The sequence below is a fragment of the Saccopteryx bilineata genome, chromosome 11 (assembly GCF_036850765.1).
Source record: "Saccopteryx bilineata isolate mSacBil1 chromosome 11, mSacBil1_pri_phased_curated, whole genome shotgun sequence".
NCBI lineage: Eukaryota > Metazoa > Chordata > Mammalia > Chiroptera > Emballonuridae > Saccopteryx > Saccopteryx bilineata.
This window is the reverse complement of record NC_089500.1, coordinates 44,509,601-44,526,250: the sequence shown is the minus strand read 5'-3', so window position 1 is coordinate 44,526,250 and position 16,650 is coordinate 44,509,601. Positions and strand designations below refer to the sequence as shown.

General features: G+C 40.7%; 1 protein-coding gene across 1 annotated transcript in view; it reads right to left on the bottom strand.

The window, feature by feature from the left end:
- TTC39C (tetratricopeptide repeat domain 39C) overlaps positions 1 to 16,650 on the bottom strand; it is a 133,561-nt gene that overhangs the window by 45,776 nt on the left and 71,135 nt on the right. Inside the window, exons 2-4 of the mRNA XM_066247008.1 lie at positions 10,267 to 10,315; positions 8,383 to 8,511; positions 5,949 to 6,063 (exon numbers count right to left, since the gene is read on the bottom strand). Of these exons, the coding sequence (XP_066103105.1) occupies positions 5,949 to 6,063; positions 8,383 to 8,511; positions 10,267 to 10,315 (293 nt within the window). The remainder of the gene's footprint in view (positions 1 to 5,948; positions 6,064 to 8,382; positions 8,512 to 10,266; positions 10,316 to 16,650) is intronic.

Below are 16,650 nucleotides of genomic sequence, written 5' to 3'. Positions count from 1 at the left end.
GTGAGAGCTCCTGCTATAGCATTCTGTCTGTTCATTGTCCTGGATGAGGCTATTAACCCTGTAATGGAAAGAGAGTTCGGGCTTGCCTTTCTTGTGACCCACATAACAGACTCTGGAAGGGAGAACAGACGATTATGCTTTTACTAGCCAGCCTAACTCTTCCTTATCATCTTTACCTGCAGCCAACAGACTTCCAATGAATTCCCTTCCCCAATCCCAACTATTCTTGGGGTTTCCTGGGGCTCAATATCATGCATCTCTTTCCTCAATGGCATCACTCTTCCTTTAATGCACGTATTACACACCCACCATGTGCGAGGCAAAGGTGCCTTATCAGGTGCCAGAGACATAGAGAAGAAATGGACTTCCGTTCCTTATAACCCTCCTCAGGGACAGGACCAGGCATCCCTGGTCCTCCCAGGCAGAGATCAGGAACCGCACATCCCGGCTCAACCCCTATGACTAAATTCTGTGTCTGCTGGCTAAAGTATCACCCTGAATTATAATTTATTTCCTCTTCTTCCTCCCCTGCTAAGTCATCAGTTCCCTCAGGGCAAGAACTACACTTCATCTCTAGACCACTACCATCTATTACCTCACAGTGCCTGACACACAGTCAGTACTCAGTAAATGTGGGGGAAGGAAAGCAGGTAGGCAGTCCCTGCCTTCAAGAAGTTTGTAGTCTAATACCATAGACAAAATCTATGTAAACAAAAATCTGTACAGTGGTGCCCTGACACACGAGTTTAATTTGTTTCATGGCTGAGCTCGTGACTCAATATGCTTGTGTGTCAAATCGAATTTCCCCATTTACATTAATGGGAATGAAAGTAATCCGTTCCGGCCCCCAAAACCCACACAAATTTTTTGTTTTATATGCTTTTAAATAAAAAAGTGTACTTTATAAATAACAAATACATATACATACATACATACATACACACACACACATAATAAGAGAGGATGTAAAGAAATAAACTGGTTTATGAAGTGTATTTACCTTCAAGAACAGCAAAGATGCTGGCGGAGGGGAGGAGACTGGCGGAGGAGGTTTTCATTCCGTGCGCTATGGCTTAACATAACTTACTCTCTACACACTTAATGCTACATTTAACTGCAAAATGTAACTTACACACTATGTATGATATGTATCATTTTTGTTAAACTTACTTAATTGCTATTTTTTTACTATGCTTAATCATCATTTTCTTCACTGACTTTTGGCTTTTTCATCACTTTCCTCACTTTCACTTAGAGTTCATTTCAACAAAAACCTTTCCGTGGAAGTTTGTTTCTTCCTCTCTTTCAGAACATTCGGCAGGCCATTTAGTGGAGGGTGGTGGGAGCTCGTGATTCAAATATTCGCTTGTGACTTAAAGCAAAAAATCCCGCGAGTGACTGCTCATCTCGCAAATTGCTCGTGATTTAAAGTGCTCATGTGTCAAGGTACCACTGTATTGCGGTGTGCTTAATTTTCTGGCTATGTACAGGGTATACACAGAGCAACAGAGGCAAGGAAGGAGACCATGAAGGAAGTTGGCTGTACCTGGATGGGCGAGGGAGAGACAGAGAAAGGGGTGGGGGCATTCTGGGCTGAGAGGGTGTGTGCACACGGGAATTTGGGACCTGTAAGCTTCACTTAGTGAGGTGCGCTGATGGGAAGGCAGGGAGGTGGGGCAGGGACCAGAGACTTCCATGCCACCTGAGGAAGGGACCTGGACTTTCCTTTGCAGTAGTGCAGAGCAGACAAGTGTTTAAGCATAGATGTATCAACTCTCAGTAAGATGGTTCCAATGGCCACATAGAGAATGTGGTCTGGAGCGTGTGAGCTGACAGCAGGCTGTGACAATCGTCCAGGGGTGAGTTTCTCAGGACGTCGGAGAGAGTGGGCATGGGTGGTGAGGAAGAAGGCCTGAGAAACCCAGGTGAGTTTCTCAGGATGTCGGAGAGAGTGGGCATGGGTGGTGAGGGAGAAGGCCGAGAAACCCAGGTGAGTTTCTCAGGATGTCGGAGAGAGTGGGCATGGGTGGTGAGGGAGAAGGCCGAGAGACCCAGGTGAGTTTCTCAGGACGTGGGAGAGAGTGGGCATGGGTGGTGAGGGAGAAGTCCGAGAAACCCAGGTGAGTTTCTCAGGACGTCAGAGAGAACGGGCATGGGTGGTGAGGGAGAAGGCCGAGAGACCCAGGTGAGTTTCTCAGGACGTGGGAGAGAGTGGGCATGGGTGGTGAGGGAGAAGGCCGAGAAACCCAGGTGAGTTTCTCAGGACGTTGGAGAGAGTGGGCGTGGGTGGTGAGGGAGAAGGCCGAGAAACCCAGGTGACTTTCTCAGGACATCAGAGAGAATGGGCATGGGTGATGAGGGAGAAGGCCGAGAAACCCAGGTTTCTGGGACACTTTGAAGGTGGGGGCTCAGGTAACCAGACGAAGGTGATGGGAAATGGTGCTAACACGTGGAACTCAGGTGTGGAATAAAAAACTGGTGGCCTGGGTGCCAATTCTGTCATCACCAACAAGCGGTGCAAATTGCTCAGCCTCAACCAAGTCATTCAGCCTCAACTGCCTCACCAGTAAAATAAGGAATATGATCTCATTGGAGGAAAATTTGTTGAGCATTTATTATGCTAAGAAGAAAAATGAGATGTGGGGCCAATCCTGAAGTCCAAAAGGAAAAAAAAAACAAGATGGCAAGTGCCATAAAAGAGGTTTTCAAAATAATTTCTTTTTATTACAAAAGTAATTAATATATGTTCACTGAAAGAAAAAACACTATTGGATATTATGCTTAAAAGATACTTATAAGCAGTATGGGAAAATAAAGAGAGCAATTGATTATAAAGACATTCAAATGACGTAAAGAAGAACTGTTTTAAAAGTATAAAGAACTAAAAGAATCCACACAGGTTCACATCCACCAGGTGAGCAAATGCACCCCCTCCCCCCAATTCTTTGCCAACCACTCAAGGGATGGGGGAGGGGCACCTATAGCAAACATGTCCAAGGACGAGTTTTTCCCCCAAGAAAATTATTTATCAAAAACGTTTTCTAAGAGGCCCTGGCCGGTTGGCTCTGTGGTAGAGCATCAGCCTGGCGTGTGGGGGACCCGGGCTCGATTCCCGGCCAGGGCACATAGGAGAAGCGCCCATTTGCTTCTCCACCTCCCCCCTCCTTCCTCTCTGTCTCTCTCTTCCCCTCTCACAGCCAAGGCTCCACTGGAGCAAAGATGGCCCGGGCGCTGGGGATGGCTCCTTGGCCTCTGCCCCAGGCAGTAGAGTGGCTCTGGTCGCGGCAAAGCGATGCCCCGGAGGGGCAGAGCGTCGCCCCCTGGTGGGCGTGCCAGGTGGATCCTGGTGGGGCGCATGCGGGAGTCTGTCTGACTGTCTCTCCCCGTTTCCAGCTTCAGAAAAATACAAAAAAAAAAAAGTTTTCTAAGAAACAAACCCCAATAAAGAAGTAAATGTTTTGTTAATAACCCAGTGTGTTTCTAAAAGGAAAATAAAGCCCCTGTTAATTATATTTGTTTATTTGAAACAATGAGCTGTTTATAAAGCAGATGACTGCTACATACATTTATTAGAACCCGAGGTTTTCATGTCTGTCAGAATTTCACTTCAATATTAATATTACAGTCAATAAATTATATGAGTTCAGGAAGGCCCAAGAGCACTGTTAAAATTTTATGAAAACAGGATTAAATAATTAATATCAACCTGGGAGAATGAGTAAAGGCCAAAGAAGTATAGTATATGGAAAAAATATAAAAATAGGTTTAGCTGCACTAACAGCTGAAGGAAAAAAAAAAAAGCAAAGAACACCTGAATATCCAAGAGAAATTGTTTCAATAAATCACAGAAGGTCCATGATAATCTAATATGCTATTATTTAAAATTATATTTTGAAATTGAGTTATGTGGGAATATATAAAATATAATCTAGGAGGAAAAAGTCAGATACAAAACTCTACAGATTCAATTCCAGAAAAGAAATACACAGAAATTTAAGACAGATCCTTAGCAAAACAGAGTGATTTTTTTCCAAGTGGTGAGATTAGTGATGACTTGCTCTCTTTCTTACTTTTATTTATTTTCCATATTCTCTATAACAATGTTTAGTAATTTTGTTATCAGAGTAATTTTAAAAGTAAATACTACTAACTGGTGATTCTCAGTTTCATGATGACAGGGACCATGGCTATGTCTGTATCACAGTGCCTAGTACATTAGATGTGCTCAGTAATTATTTGTTTAATGGACCCATGAATAAACAATTGAAGGCTAAGTGTATTAAATTTTCAATTTTTATATACTTTCAGACTTAGAGACGAGTTGCAAGATTAATACAGGGAATTCCCAGATACCCTTATTACCCAAACATTATACTACATATGATTTATCCTTCTTTTTCCACAGAAGTTTTCTTAATGGCTAAAATCAGCTTCTTAAAAATATCCCTGAGTAGCAGGAAAATGTAGTACCAGCTCAGCTAACAATGAACTCCTGTTTTGATCCCCAAGAGATCCAGACAGTTCTGCTGCCTTTACATACACATTGGTATGGAGCTCCATGTGGGGATTTAACATTCCTGTATTACAGAAAACTGAGCGGCTCTGAGCCCTCAGCATTGTAAGTACACTAGTTATTGTGTACACTAGAATCCTGAGATAAGGATGAAAGAAAAAATAATCACTGAAACAAAGCAAAAGGCCACAGTACAATCATAGATCATATTTAAAGAATAAATTCTAGAAAGTCCCATCCTCAACTGTAAGAAAGAAAACTGAAGAGAATTAGTTTTGGTAGTCTAGTAAGAGAAAGATATATTATAACTTAGCAGCAATATGCACTTCTTCATTTAAGGTTTGGAAGAAAACGCTTTTCTGATTGCAAATTTTAATTGATTTCCTTTTTCAATTTTTCCCTCATGTAAATTCTATCTACCATGGCCAAATTCTGTTGTCAGTATCCGAGATACATAACCACGTAAGCAAAAGAATTAGTGTCAATGTTGGGCACATTCTTACAGCAAGCTATTAGAAACTCAATTTGAGACTATACCACTCAAGATAGTAAAGCTACAAAATTGGACATAACATTTCTCTTGAACTAATTAAGAAATTAGTTTCTATCCCTGACTAAAGGTTAAAATGTAGGTCATTTAAGTATATCAGAAAATGTTTAGCATGTGCTCAGGCTTTCAGTTAACAACTTCCTGAAAACTTAAATTTAAACCAGTCATATTTCACTGTAAAGGTAATTATCACCAGTCATATCACACTGTAAAGGTAATTCCCATCCAGAAAGAAATCTGTCTATGGCATTGGTAATTTCTCTAAGTATGGAGAGAAGATGATGAACAAAGACTTTGGTACTAAAAGTAATCCACTAGGCCCTGGCTGGTTGGCTCAGTGGTAGAGCGTCGACCTGGCGGGCAGAGGTCCCGGGTTCGATTCCCGGCCAGGGCACACAGGAGAAGCGCCCATCTGCTTCTCTACCCCTCCCCCCTCTCCTTCCTCTCTGTCTCTCTCTTCTCCTCCCGCAGCCAAGGCTCCATTGGAGCAGAGATGGCCCGGGCGCTGGGGATGGCTCCTTGGCTTCTGCCCCAGGCAACAGAGCGACGCCTTGGAGGGGCAGAGCATCGCCCCCTGGAGGGCAGAGCGTCGCCCCCTGGTGGGCGTGCCGGGTGGATCCCGGTCGAGCGCATGCGGGAGTCTGTCTGACTGTCTCTTCCCATTTCCAGCTTCAGAAAAATACAAAAAAAAAAAAAAAAAAAAAAAGTAATCCACTAAACATACCTTAAGCAACCATGGTTTCAACTTCCCAAGTAATAAACTGTTATCTTGCCCCAAAGAGGTGGCACATACTTTCAAAGACTGAAATATGAGGTGTTTTAAAGAGTATTGCCCACTTAGCACAATGAACAGTGAAAGCCTTTAACAATAATGCTTCAGAATACCTGACAATTCTTGTTTTACAAACGAGAGCACAGCCAGGTAAACCTGACAGTCAGCTATGATGATCTGCCTCTGAAGTCGATCAACCATAGAGGGGGTGGATTTTCGTACATCAACCTGTTTGATGGGAAGAAAGTACACATGATAAGTCATACCCAAGAAAAATACTCCTTCCGAACAACTATTCACTTATTGTGCAAAGTAATTTCACTAAAATATGACAGTCACTAAAAGCCATTTATACTAGGAGTCTGTTAGTTCTATATTGCCACGAGGTCTAGCTTAATTTTGCTCACAATATAATGCTGAACATTATAACTCAAGGACAAATATTCTAAATGATAAAAACTGAGTTCATGGGAAACAGGAAAGCCAACATAGAAGGTCAAGATTTCACCTTTTAAAAACAATGTAAGTTCTCACTTATCCAAAATAAAATATCATTAAAGATACAAATCATTCCCCAAAGTAGATAAACTAAAAAGCCATTTTGTAGCCTTCAGGTAAGACCAATTTTAATTAAGGTTTACTCCTGGGCACATGCAACTGAGATGTGAGGGGTGGAAAGGGTTTACATTTTGTTAGGGAGAAAATATCCTGGAATTAAAAATTAGCTTTGAATGAATCACAAATTGAACTTGAAATTTAAGTCATATTCTAAGGTGACTCTATAAAATAATAGTTCATATCTGTGCTACACATTACTAAATCGTAGGTCATTTAAGTATATTAGGAAATTCATGCTCAGGACTTCAGTAATAATTTCATGGCCTTCAAAAACAAATACAAGGAGCAAAAAGTAAAACCAAAAAATGGTACTTTTTATAAGATGCTGGGTTTTATCATAAAGAATGTTTCTAAATATAGAAAAATCACTTTGAAAGAGAACACTTCATTCTGAATACAAAGTGAACAAAATAAGTGAAATAGCTTTCATAATGATATAAGAAGTGATAGGATTTTTACAAATATAACCATAGCATACATAGTATACACAACAAAATGACTGGTTATGCATCATGGTCACAGTTGTTCCTGATCTAGTCCCAGCACTCAGCACTTTGCTTAGGTAAAGTCAATTTATTGGCGCTTCTGTGTCTTTGCTTATAACAACATCCACTCTGCAGTGTTGTTGGAAAGGCTAATGAGACACTGTACGTGAAAACACTTTTTAAATTGCAAGGATCCATTACAAATGTTAATTATTAATGTATGTGCTAGGTATGGCACGAGATACAGAAGACAGGCATGTAAATAAGCTCACAGTCTAGTGAGGGAATGCTGACATTTTACATGCAATGCCGTAAGTGTTCCGAAGGATAGGGTACAAGGAACCGTTATGGGACCCTGTACAAGACACACCTAACAGGGTTTGGGGGCTCAGGCAAGAGTCCTTGGAGTAAAGGACATACATCTAGGAAAAAGAATGAGTACAGGTCAAGAGGGAGGAGAATATTCTAGAAAGAGCAAAAATAAATGCCAACTCAGCCACATTAAGGAGCTTGGACTTAATTGTCATGACAATAGTGGGGGACAGAGAAGTCAGCAACCCAGTATTTGCATTTTAGTGACTGTGTTATGGAGAATGAATTACAGAACAGTAAGCAGAGAAGCAGAAATTTCAGTAAGAGTTGTCTTCGGCAAATGGCGTTCGTGGCTGACACTGGGAAATGGCAGGAGGATGGAGAGAAGTAGATGAATTCAGAAGGTATTTAAGAAAGAGAGTCAACAGGACTTGGTCATTGATTAGATGCAGAGTTTGGAGAAAGGGGAATCAAGAAAAACTCTAACCCTTCGGGAGCATTAGGAAACAATATTCTCGACCCATCGGTGGCTTCCTCACGGTGAATGCCATAAGCAAGAGCAGAGGTGAAGAACCTGGACTGACAGGAAAAAATACAGGTGGTTCTGGTGACTATAACCCAGAGACGGGTCAGTTGGCTAAATATGTGACATGTGTAACCCCTGGCACTTCGGAAACATTAGGGTCAAATGGTTACCTTTCCAAAGCCAATGAATGACTCGACTCTTGCACTGGAAGTTAAGAGAGAATTCCAGAAAAGTGGATTATGATGTTGTTATGAGTTTATTTGTAACCAGAGGTGGTAAGGCCTAAGGAAAAGTAGGTAAACACCTGAATTCCCAAATTATGCCCAAATACAATGTATCTGAATTACATATGTGAATGACTCATTTCAAAGCCTTTGTCACGTGGCCAATTATGGGAAAAGATAATTTTAAGATACCAAAGGAGCATGCACTGAATGGCTCTTATGACTAAAGGGGGCTCCTCTTGCTTTAAGAATACATGTTATGTAGTCAAAAGCCTTAAGAAACCTTTAGTGCTTCAGTATATTCTAAATATCAAAACCAAGTAAATAAATCATGTCCTAAAGGACTAGGACACAGTACATAACCTAAAGACATGGTACCTACATTCTTCTTAATTTTATTCTTGATTGTTTCAATTACTCCAGCCTCCTCACTTTCACACAGCTTTTCTGTAGTTTTTAAGTCGTCACATGCCAACTGCATTTTTTCTTCCTCAAATGTCATCATGGCATTCTTCCAAGAAAGAAATGAGAAAAGAATGAATAAATCAGTAAGTGTGTGAAAATTTACAGCAATTTATTACAACAAAATCCCAAAGAACATTCAAATTATTTGGTTTAAGTAAAAATAAGAATGTTACAGCATACCCTATTCATTAAAACAAAACAAACAAAAAATTGTAATCTCAGTATGAAACAATATTACACCAACATGGTGTATATAGGTATACACCAATATACTTATTACACATGGTAACAAACGCCCTACACTTAACTGCTCTACAATGTTTTTTAGTTACAAATGCAGTAACAAAACCCCTATATAATTCCTGATTGGTCTCACTTATTTCAGTTTTTACAACAGTGTCTCATTGGAAAGGACATTCTAACCACAGAGAAATTGCTGGTTCCATCAAGTACTGTACAGACACTAATGCAACTTCAGCTAGTAGGTGTTCTTTGAAAAATCAGTCTTTTCAGGAACAGCAATTCCAGTGGGTTCACTTATAAGGCACTCCTATCGTCCACAGTGAAAAATTCCACTGCCAGCTGTTTCCAAACAGCCCTCCTGGTAGGTTTTTTCAGGCCACATTTCACTGAGGAGGAGCAATCCCTTCTCTGCTGAAAACTTGCTATTTTCACCCGGTAGAACTGAGGTTCCTGAAATAACTGGGCTACTGAGGCAGACCCAGGACACCCCGGTCTTGGAAGGACCTAATGAACTTGTATGTAGCTCTCTGTCCCTACCACACTCGGCCAGCTCTGCCTTGGAACTGTAGGCCTCCTCACTATGACTCTAACCTACTTTTCCTACCTACCCAAAGCAGACCATAGCCGCCTTTGTCCAAGTCTTCCCACCCCAACCCTCAACCCGAGCCAAGCTCTTGGCTGAATCTCCAACAGGTTAGAATTAGAATCCCAACCCACTGAGTACTATTTTCCTTAAGGTAAAGAACTCTGTTTTCTTGCAAAAAGTAAACCTCAAAATTTTTGTAGTATTACCTAGAAATAATAGAAAATAAAGAGCTTGAATGAAAATCCTTGTCACCAGAGGCTGGCATAGTGCCAGTGGCTGGGCAGAGCCAGGCTGCATATAACCCATTTGCTATTATCTTTCAAAATCTGGAATCTAAATGCTTCTTCTATTGGTTTCTACTTGTGACTGTTTTTTTCTTTCTTTCTTTCTTTCTTTCTTGTTTTTATTTTCTGTTATACAATTCTATGATGGTTTTTTAAAATTATGTTTCAAAGTAGTTTATGTGATGTTCCTGAAAAATAGAAGCATCCACTTTTCTATATAATTTACTTTAAAACCTAACTGCAACCTATTCCCTCAACTCCTAATTATTAAATTACATTTGAAAAAATGCAATGGCAAGTGATTAACCTTAGGTCCACTAATTTAACTTGTCTTCCAGTCCACATTTATTTAATGATTTTAAAGCAAGCCTTAATTACCCTAAGGTGGATTTTTAAAACTCTAATACAGTTTAAATTTTTGAAAAGATCTTTCTATTATAATTTTTTATTTAAAATGGACTGTGGTTCAGAAAAATAGAACACTCTACAAGGTATAATAATTTTATTTTTAAAATTAGGAAAGAAGAAGATACCTTATAGGTGCTGGTTCATAGGCAAAAACTTCACTCCAGTGTTAATCTCTAAAATACCTTTCACAACTGTACATCTATATAGACAGTTGTTACTAAAAATCATACGTTATATATTAACTTCTTTCATGCCAGTACCTCTCCCCAAATTAACTTACCAAAAAACTGACAAAGCTGGCTCCAAAACTCATTAGTGGGCTATGATTTCTGTTAAAAAATAAAATAAAATTATTGTTAAGTAAACTTTTATTTTAAGAACATTTAATATATAGGGATCATGATATACTCCTAATAACTGGAGAGAAGTTAAGGCCTTCAAGCAAATTAAATCACCCTAAGAAAAACGTTCAGGATGCATGGAGGCTATCAGGACCGTCTGCCGAGGCAGACTCTGCTGCTACAGAGCCAGGCTAACAGCAGTCACTGTAACAGAGACTGCCTTAGTAACCAATCCTACATCTGCACACATATGGCCAAATAAAGATGGTTAATATTCATGTTAAAAATGCAAAACGTGTTCAAAACTTTACACACATAAAATAAGCATCATTTTTAGCATAGATCAAAGGGTTTTCCTACTGGTTCAGACCATACAAATTCTCCTATCCCACTTTAAGATAGGAGAGCTTTAAGAATGCCTCCCTGGGCCCTGGCCGGTTGGCTCAGCGGTAGAGCGTCGGCCTGGCGTGTGGGGGACCCGGGTTCGATTCCCGGCCAGGGCACATAGGAGAAGTGCCCATTTGCTTCTCCACCCCCCCCCCCTTCCTCTCTGTCTCTCTCTTCCCCTCCCGCAGCCAAGGCTCCATTGGAGCAAAGATGGCCCGGGCGCTGGGGATGGCTCCTTGGCCTCTGCCCCAGGCGCTAGAGTGGCTCTGGCCTCGGCAGAGTGATGCCCCGGAGGGGCAGAGCCTCGTCCCTGGTGGGCGTGCCGGGTGGATCCCAGTCGGGCGCATGCGGGAGTCTGTCTGACTGTCTCTCCCCGTTTCCAGCTTCAGAAAAATACAAAAAAAAAAAAAAAAAAAAAGAATGCCTCCCTGGAGTCAGTCATCGCCTACCGTTAATTACAGTCATTAACCAATGTCATATGTCAGCCAAACATGAAACCAAATCAAACTACTACCAATTCAATTTAAAGAATTTAAACTTTCTGCTTCAAATTCATAGCAAATCTCTATAAATTGCTCTAAAAGGAAAGCAAGTTATAACTGCCTTCTTAGAGGAAATTTTACTATTTTTTTATTATGTAAAAAATACATAGAATGGCGCCGTGAGGGGTGCTCCCGATACCTCTCCCTGAAATTTCAACAAGTTCAACAACTAGATACAGAAAAACAATCCCAGGAGCATCTGAAATACACACACATCAAACAAAGGCACGACTGGAGAAAAGGTGGCTGAATATATAATCTACTCTGAAGGAAATAAGACGGAGAACGGAGTATTCCGCTTTCCTCACTGACCTGAGAAAGGGTTGTTTTCCCTTGGAACCGAGAGGAAGGGAGGTCTGGGGGCAAGGGAAGAAGCTGGGCTAGGGCAGAGACGTTCAAGCCGAGGAGGGAGTGTGCCCATGGCTCTGCTTGAGTTTGCCAACACGGAGCTAATGACAGCAGCAAACCCCGGGAGAGGTGGGGGAGGTTGCTTGCGGAGACTCATACCAGAGCGGCTTTGGGCTTTGTTTACTCCCGATCTCTCAGTCAGTGAGCACGGGCAGTGTGCGAGTGGTTCCACCTGGCACTCCGGGCGTGGGCGCCCACATTCCCGGACAGAGGGGCTGGGTCGAAGAATGTCAGCAGTGGCCCCCGCGTGGGTTGTGGCCAGAGTTTCTGTATAATCCCAGGTTCCCAAACAACAGTGCACAGAAAGTGCTCAGAGCCACCTTCCCTACTCCCAGACCTGTCCGGGCAGGGTGTCTCTGCCAGCCATACAGGCTAACAAAGCAAACTCCTGCGGAGGAGAACTTCGGAAGTGGTGGGGGGAAGGGCGCACAGACAGCCCGTAAGCAGCCTCTGGAGAGCAGACCTGCAGAACACTGAAAGGAGTCTGGTCCACAGTCTGCTCACTGCCCTGCTGGCTTATGCTGGTGGCTCTGGCTGACAAAGCCTTCTTTCCCACGGCTGCAACATAACCAAAAAAACACAGTCTAACGGAACAGACCTCAGAGGACACTGCGGAAGTTGGGCAGGCTGGGCTGTAGGCTTCCAAACAAGGGAGAAGCCTGTGGAGAGCAGACCTGTGGAGACCCGTGGAGTGCTGAGGCAAATTTTAACTAGACATACCCAGGGAACCATAGGAAGGAGCTTGACCAGAAGTCAGCTCACTCCCCTGCCTGCCTAAGCTGGTGGCTTTGGTTGGTAAAGCTATCATACCCAGGGCTGTGCTTTGAACGGACCTGGAGGAGGGACTTGTCGGCTTTTAGAGCTTCTTGCTCTGCAGGCAGTGACTGGGGCATCTTCCTGCCAGCCAATACAGGTTATAAAGTGCAAAAAGCCTGGGGAGAGTAGACCTGTGGAGTGCTGAGGCATACTAGACATGCCTAGAGGCTCATAGAAAGACAACAGAAAGAAAACAGAAAGGCAATCAGCTACCAGCTCTACCTGATTATGCTGATGGCTCTTGCTGGCAAAGCCTTGCCCAGAACCCTGCTTTTAGCGGGGAAAGAGAGGAGACATGGCAGCTCTTAGAGCCTCTTGCTCTCCAGGCAGTGGCTGGGGCAACTTTACAACTGGGTCCCCAGGCTGTTGGTTCAGGAAGAAGAGATTTGGGGAGAGGCTCAGGGAAAACAAACTCTCTCATTTTCAGAGCCAGCAAACGCTAACAAGCCCCGCCTACCAAAGGGACTGAGGCCTAGTTTATGTCATCACCACAGCAACACATCAACTGCAAATCTGTGTCTGAGTGCCACAGGGGCAGAACCTGGGGTACAGTGCCACCACCCAAAAAGAGAGAGAAGAAAGAAAAAAGAAGAAGATAACCTCTCAAAACCAGAAAAAAATCCAGTCTTTATAACTTTTTCCATTTTTTTTCTTTCATTTTAAATCTTTTTTTTCTTCCACCTTGGACATTTTATCCTCTTCCTGTTTTATTATTCTCTTTTCATTTTCAACTACATTACCCATAGGTGTAACATTTTCTATTCTTTTTTTTCTTTTATTTTTTTCCTCTCTGTGTCTTTTTTTCTCTTTCACTTTTTCTCTCATCTGATCCTCACTCACAAATTATTTTATTATGGATTCAAATTTTTTCTTTTAGTGGCATTTTGTGAGCTTTTTACTTCACTTTTCACCTCATTTGCCTTTCCCCCAACTCCAGCTCTCCATTCTATGTAGTTTTTGTTCCACTTAATACAATAGAATTTTCATTTTTCACTGTATTTTTTTCTCTTTTTCTTTTTTTTCTTCTTTTCTCTCTTTTTTTTTTTAATAAATTTTTATTAATGGTAATGGGATGACATTAATAAATCAGGGTACATATATTCAAAGAAAACATGTCTAGGTTATTTTGTCATCAAATTATGTTGCAAACCCCTCGCCCAAAGTCAGATTGTCCTCCGTCACCCACTATCTAGTTCTCTGTGCCCCTCCCCCTCCCCCTAACTCTCTCCCTCCCTCCCTCCCATGTCCTCCCTCCCCCCCCCCACCCTTGGTAACCACCACACTCTTGTCCATGTCTCTTAGTCTCATTTTTATGTTCCACCAATGTATGGAATCATGTAGTTCTTGTTTTTTTCTGATTTGCTTATTTCACTCCTTATAATGTTATCAAGATCCCACCATTTTGCTGTAAATGATCTGATGTCATCATTTCTTATGGCTGAGTAGTATTCCATAGTGTATATGTGCCACATCTTCTTTATCCAGTCTTCTATTGAAGGGCTTTTTGGTTGTTTCCATGTCTTGGCCACTGTGAACAGTGCTGCAATGAACATGGGGCTACATGTGTCTTCACGTATCAATGTTTCTGAGGTTTTGGGGTATATACCCAGTAGAGGGATTGCTGGGTCATAAGGTAGTTCTATTTGCAGTTTTTTGAGGAACCACCATACTTTCCTCCATAATGGTTGTACTACTTTACAGTCCCACCAACAGTGAATGAGGGTTCCTTTTTCTCCACAGCCTCTCCAACATTTGCTATTACCCGTCTTGTTGATAATAGTTAATCTAACAGGAGTGAGGTGGTATCTCATTGTAGTTTTGATTTGCATTTCTCTAATAACTAATGAAGCTGAGCATCTTTTCATATATCTGTTGGCCATTTGTATCTCTTCCTGGGATAAGTGTCTGTTCATGTCCTCTTCCCATTTTTTTATTGGATTGTTTGTTTGTTTGTTGTTGAGTTTTATGAGTTCTTTGTAAATTTTGGATATTAGGCCCTTATCTGAGCTGTCGTTTGAAAATATCAGTTCCCATATAGTTGGCTGTCTGTTTATTTTGATATCAGTTTCTCTTGCTGAGCAAAAACTTTTAATTCTGATGTAGTCCCATTCATTTATCTTTGCCTTCACTTCTCTTGCCATTGGAGTCAAGTTCATAAAATGTTCTTTAAAACCCAGGTCCATGATTTTAGTACCTATGTCTTCTTCTATGTACTTTATTGTTTCAGGTCTTATATTTAGGTCTTTGATCCATTTTGAATTAATTTTAGTACACGGGGACAGGCTGTAGTCGAGTTTCATTCTTTTGCATGTGGCTTTCCAGTTTTCCCAACACCATTTGTTGAAGAGGCTTTCTTTTCTCCATTGTGTGTTGTTGGCCCCTTTATCAAAGATTATTTGACCATATATATGTGGTTTTATTTCTGGGCTTTCTATTCTGTTCCATTGGTCTGAGTGTCTATTTTTTTGCCAATACCATGCTGTATTGATTATCGTGGCCCTATAATATAGTTTAAAGTCAGGTATTGTAATGCCCCCAGCTTCATTCTTTTTCCTTAGGATTGTTTTGGCTATTCGGGGTTTTTTATAGTTCCATATAAATCTGATGATTTTTTGTTCCATTTCTTTAAAAAATCTCATAGGGATTTTGATGGGAATTGCATTAAATTTGTATATTGCTTTGGGTAATATGGCCATTTTGATTATATTTATTCTTCCTATCCAAGAACAAGGAATATTTTTCCATCTCATTGTATCTTTTTCGATTTCCCTTAACAATGCTTTGTAATTTTCATTATATAGGTCCTTTACGTTCTTTGTTATGTTTATTCCTAGGTATTTTATTTTTTTTGTTGCAATCGTGAAGGGGATTATTTTTTTGAGTTCGTTTTCTAATATTTCATTGTTGGCATATAGAAAGGCTATGGACTTTTGTATGTTAATTTTGTATCCTGTGACCTTACTGTATTGGTTTATTGTTTCTAATAATCTTTTTGTGGAGTCCTTCGGGTTTTCGATGTATAGGATCATATCATCAGCAAAAAGTGATAGCTTTACTTCTTCTTTTCCGATATGGATGCCTTTTATTTCTTTGTCTTGTCTGATTGCTCTGGCCAGAACTTCTAGCACCACGTTGAATAAGAGCGGAGAGAGTGGACAACCCTGTCTTGTTCCTGATTTAAGGTAGAAAGTCCTCAGTTTTATGCCGTTTAATAGGATGTTGGCTGATGGTTTATCATATATGGCCTTTATCATGTTGAGATATTTTCCTTCTATACCCATTTTGTTGAGAGTCTTAAACATAAAATTGTGTTGTATTTTATCAAAAGCCTTTTCTGCATCTATTGATAAGATCATGTGGTTTTTGTTCTTTGTTTTGTTGATATGGTGTATTACATTAACCGTTTTGCGTATGTTGAACCATCCTTGAGATTCTGGGATGAATCCCACTTGATCATGATGTATTATTTTTTTAATATGTTGTTGTATTCGGTTTGCCAGTATTTTGTTTAGTATTTTAGCATCTGTATTCATTAGAGATATTGGTCTGTAGTTTTCTTTCTTTGTGCCATCCTTGCCAGGTTTTGGTATGAGGGTTATGTTGGCCTCATAAATGTGTTTGGAAGTATTGCTTCTTCTTCAATTTTTTGGAAGACTTTGAGTAGAATAGGAACCAAGTCTTCTTTGAATGTTTGATAGAATTCATTAGTATAACCGTCTGGGCCTGGACTTTTATTTTTGGGGAGGTTTTTAATAGTTTTTTCTATTTCCTCCCTGCTGATTGGTCTGTTTAGGCTTTCTGCTTCTTCATGACTCAGTCTAGGAAGGTTGTATTGTTCTAGGAATTTATCCATTTCTTCTAGATTGTTGTATTTGGTGGCATATAATTTTTCATAGTATTCTACAATAATTCTTTGTATTTCTATGATGTCTGTGGTGATCTCTCCTCTTTCATTTTGGATTTTATTTATTTGAGTCCTGTGTCTTTTTTCCTTGGTGAGTCTTGCCAAGGGTTTGTCAATTTTGTTGATCTTTACAAAGAACCAGCTCCTTGTTTTATTGATTTTTTCTATAGTTTTTCTGTTCTCTATTTCATTTATTTCTGCTCTGATTTTTATTATCTCCTTTCTTCGGCTGGTTTTGGGTTGTCTTTGTTCTTCTTTTTCTAGTT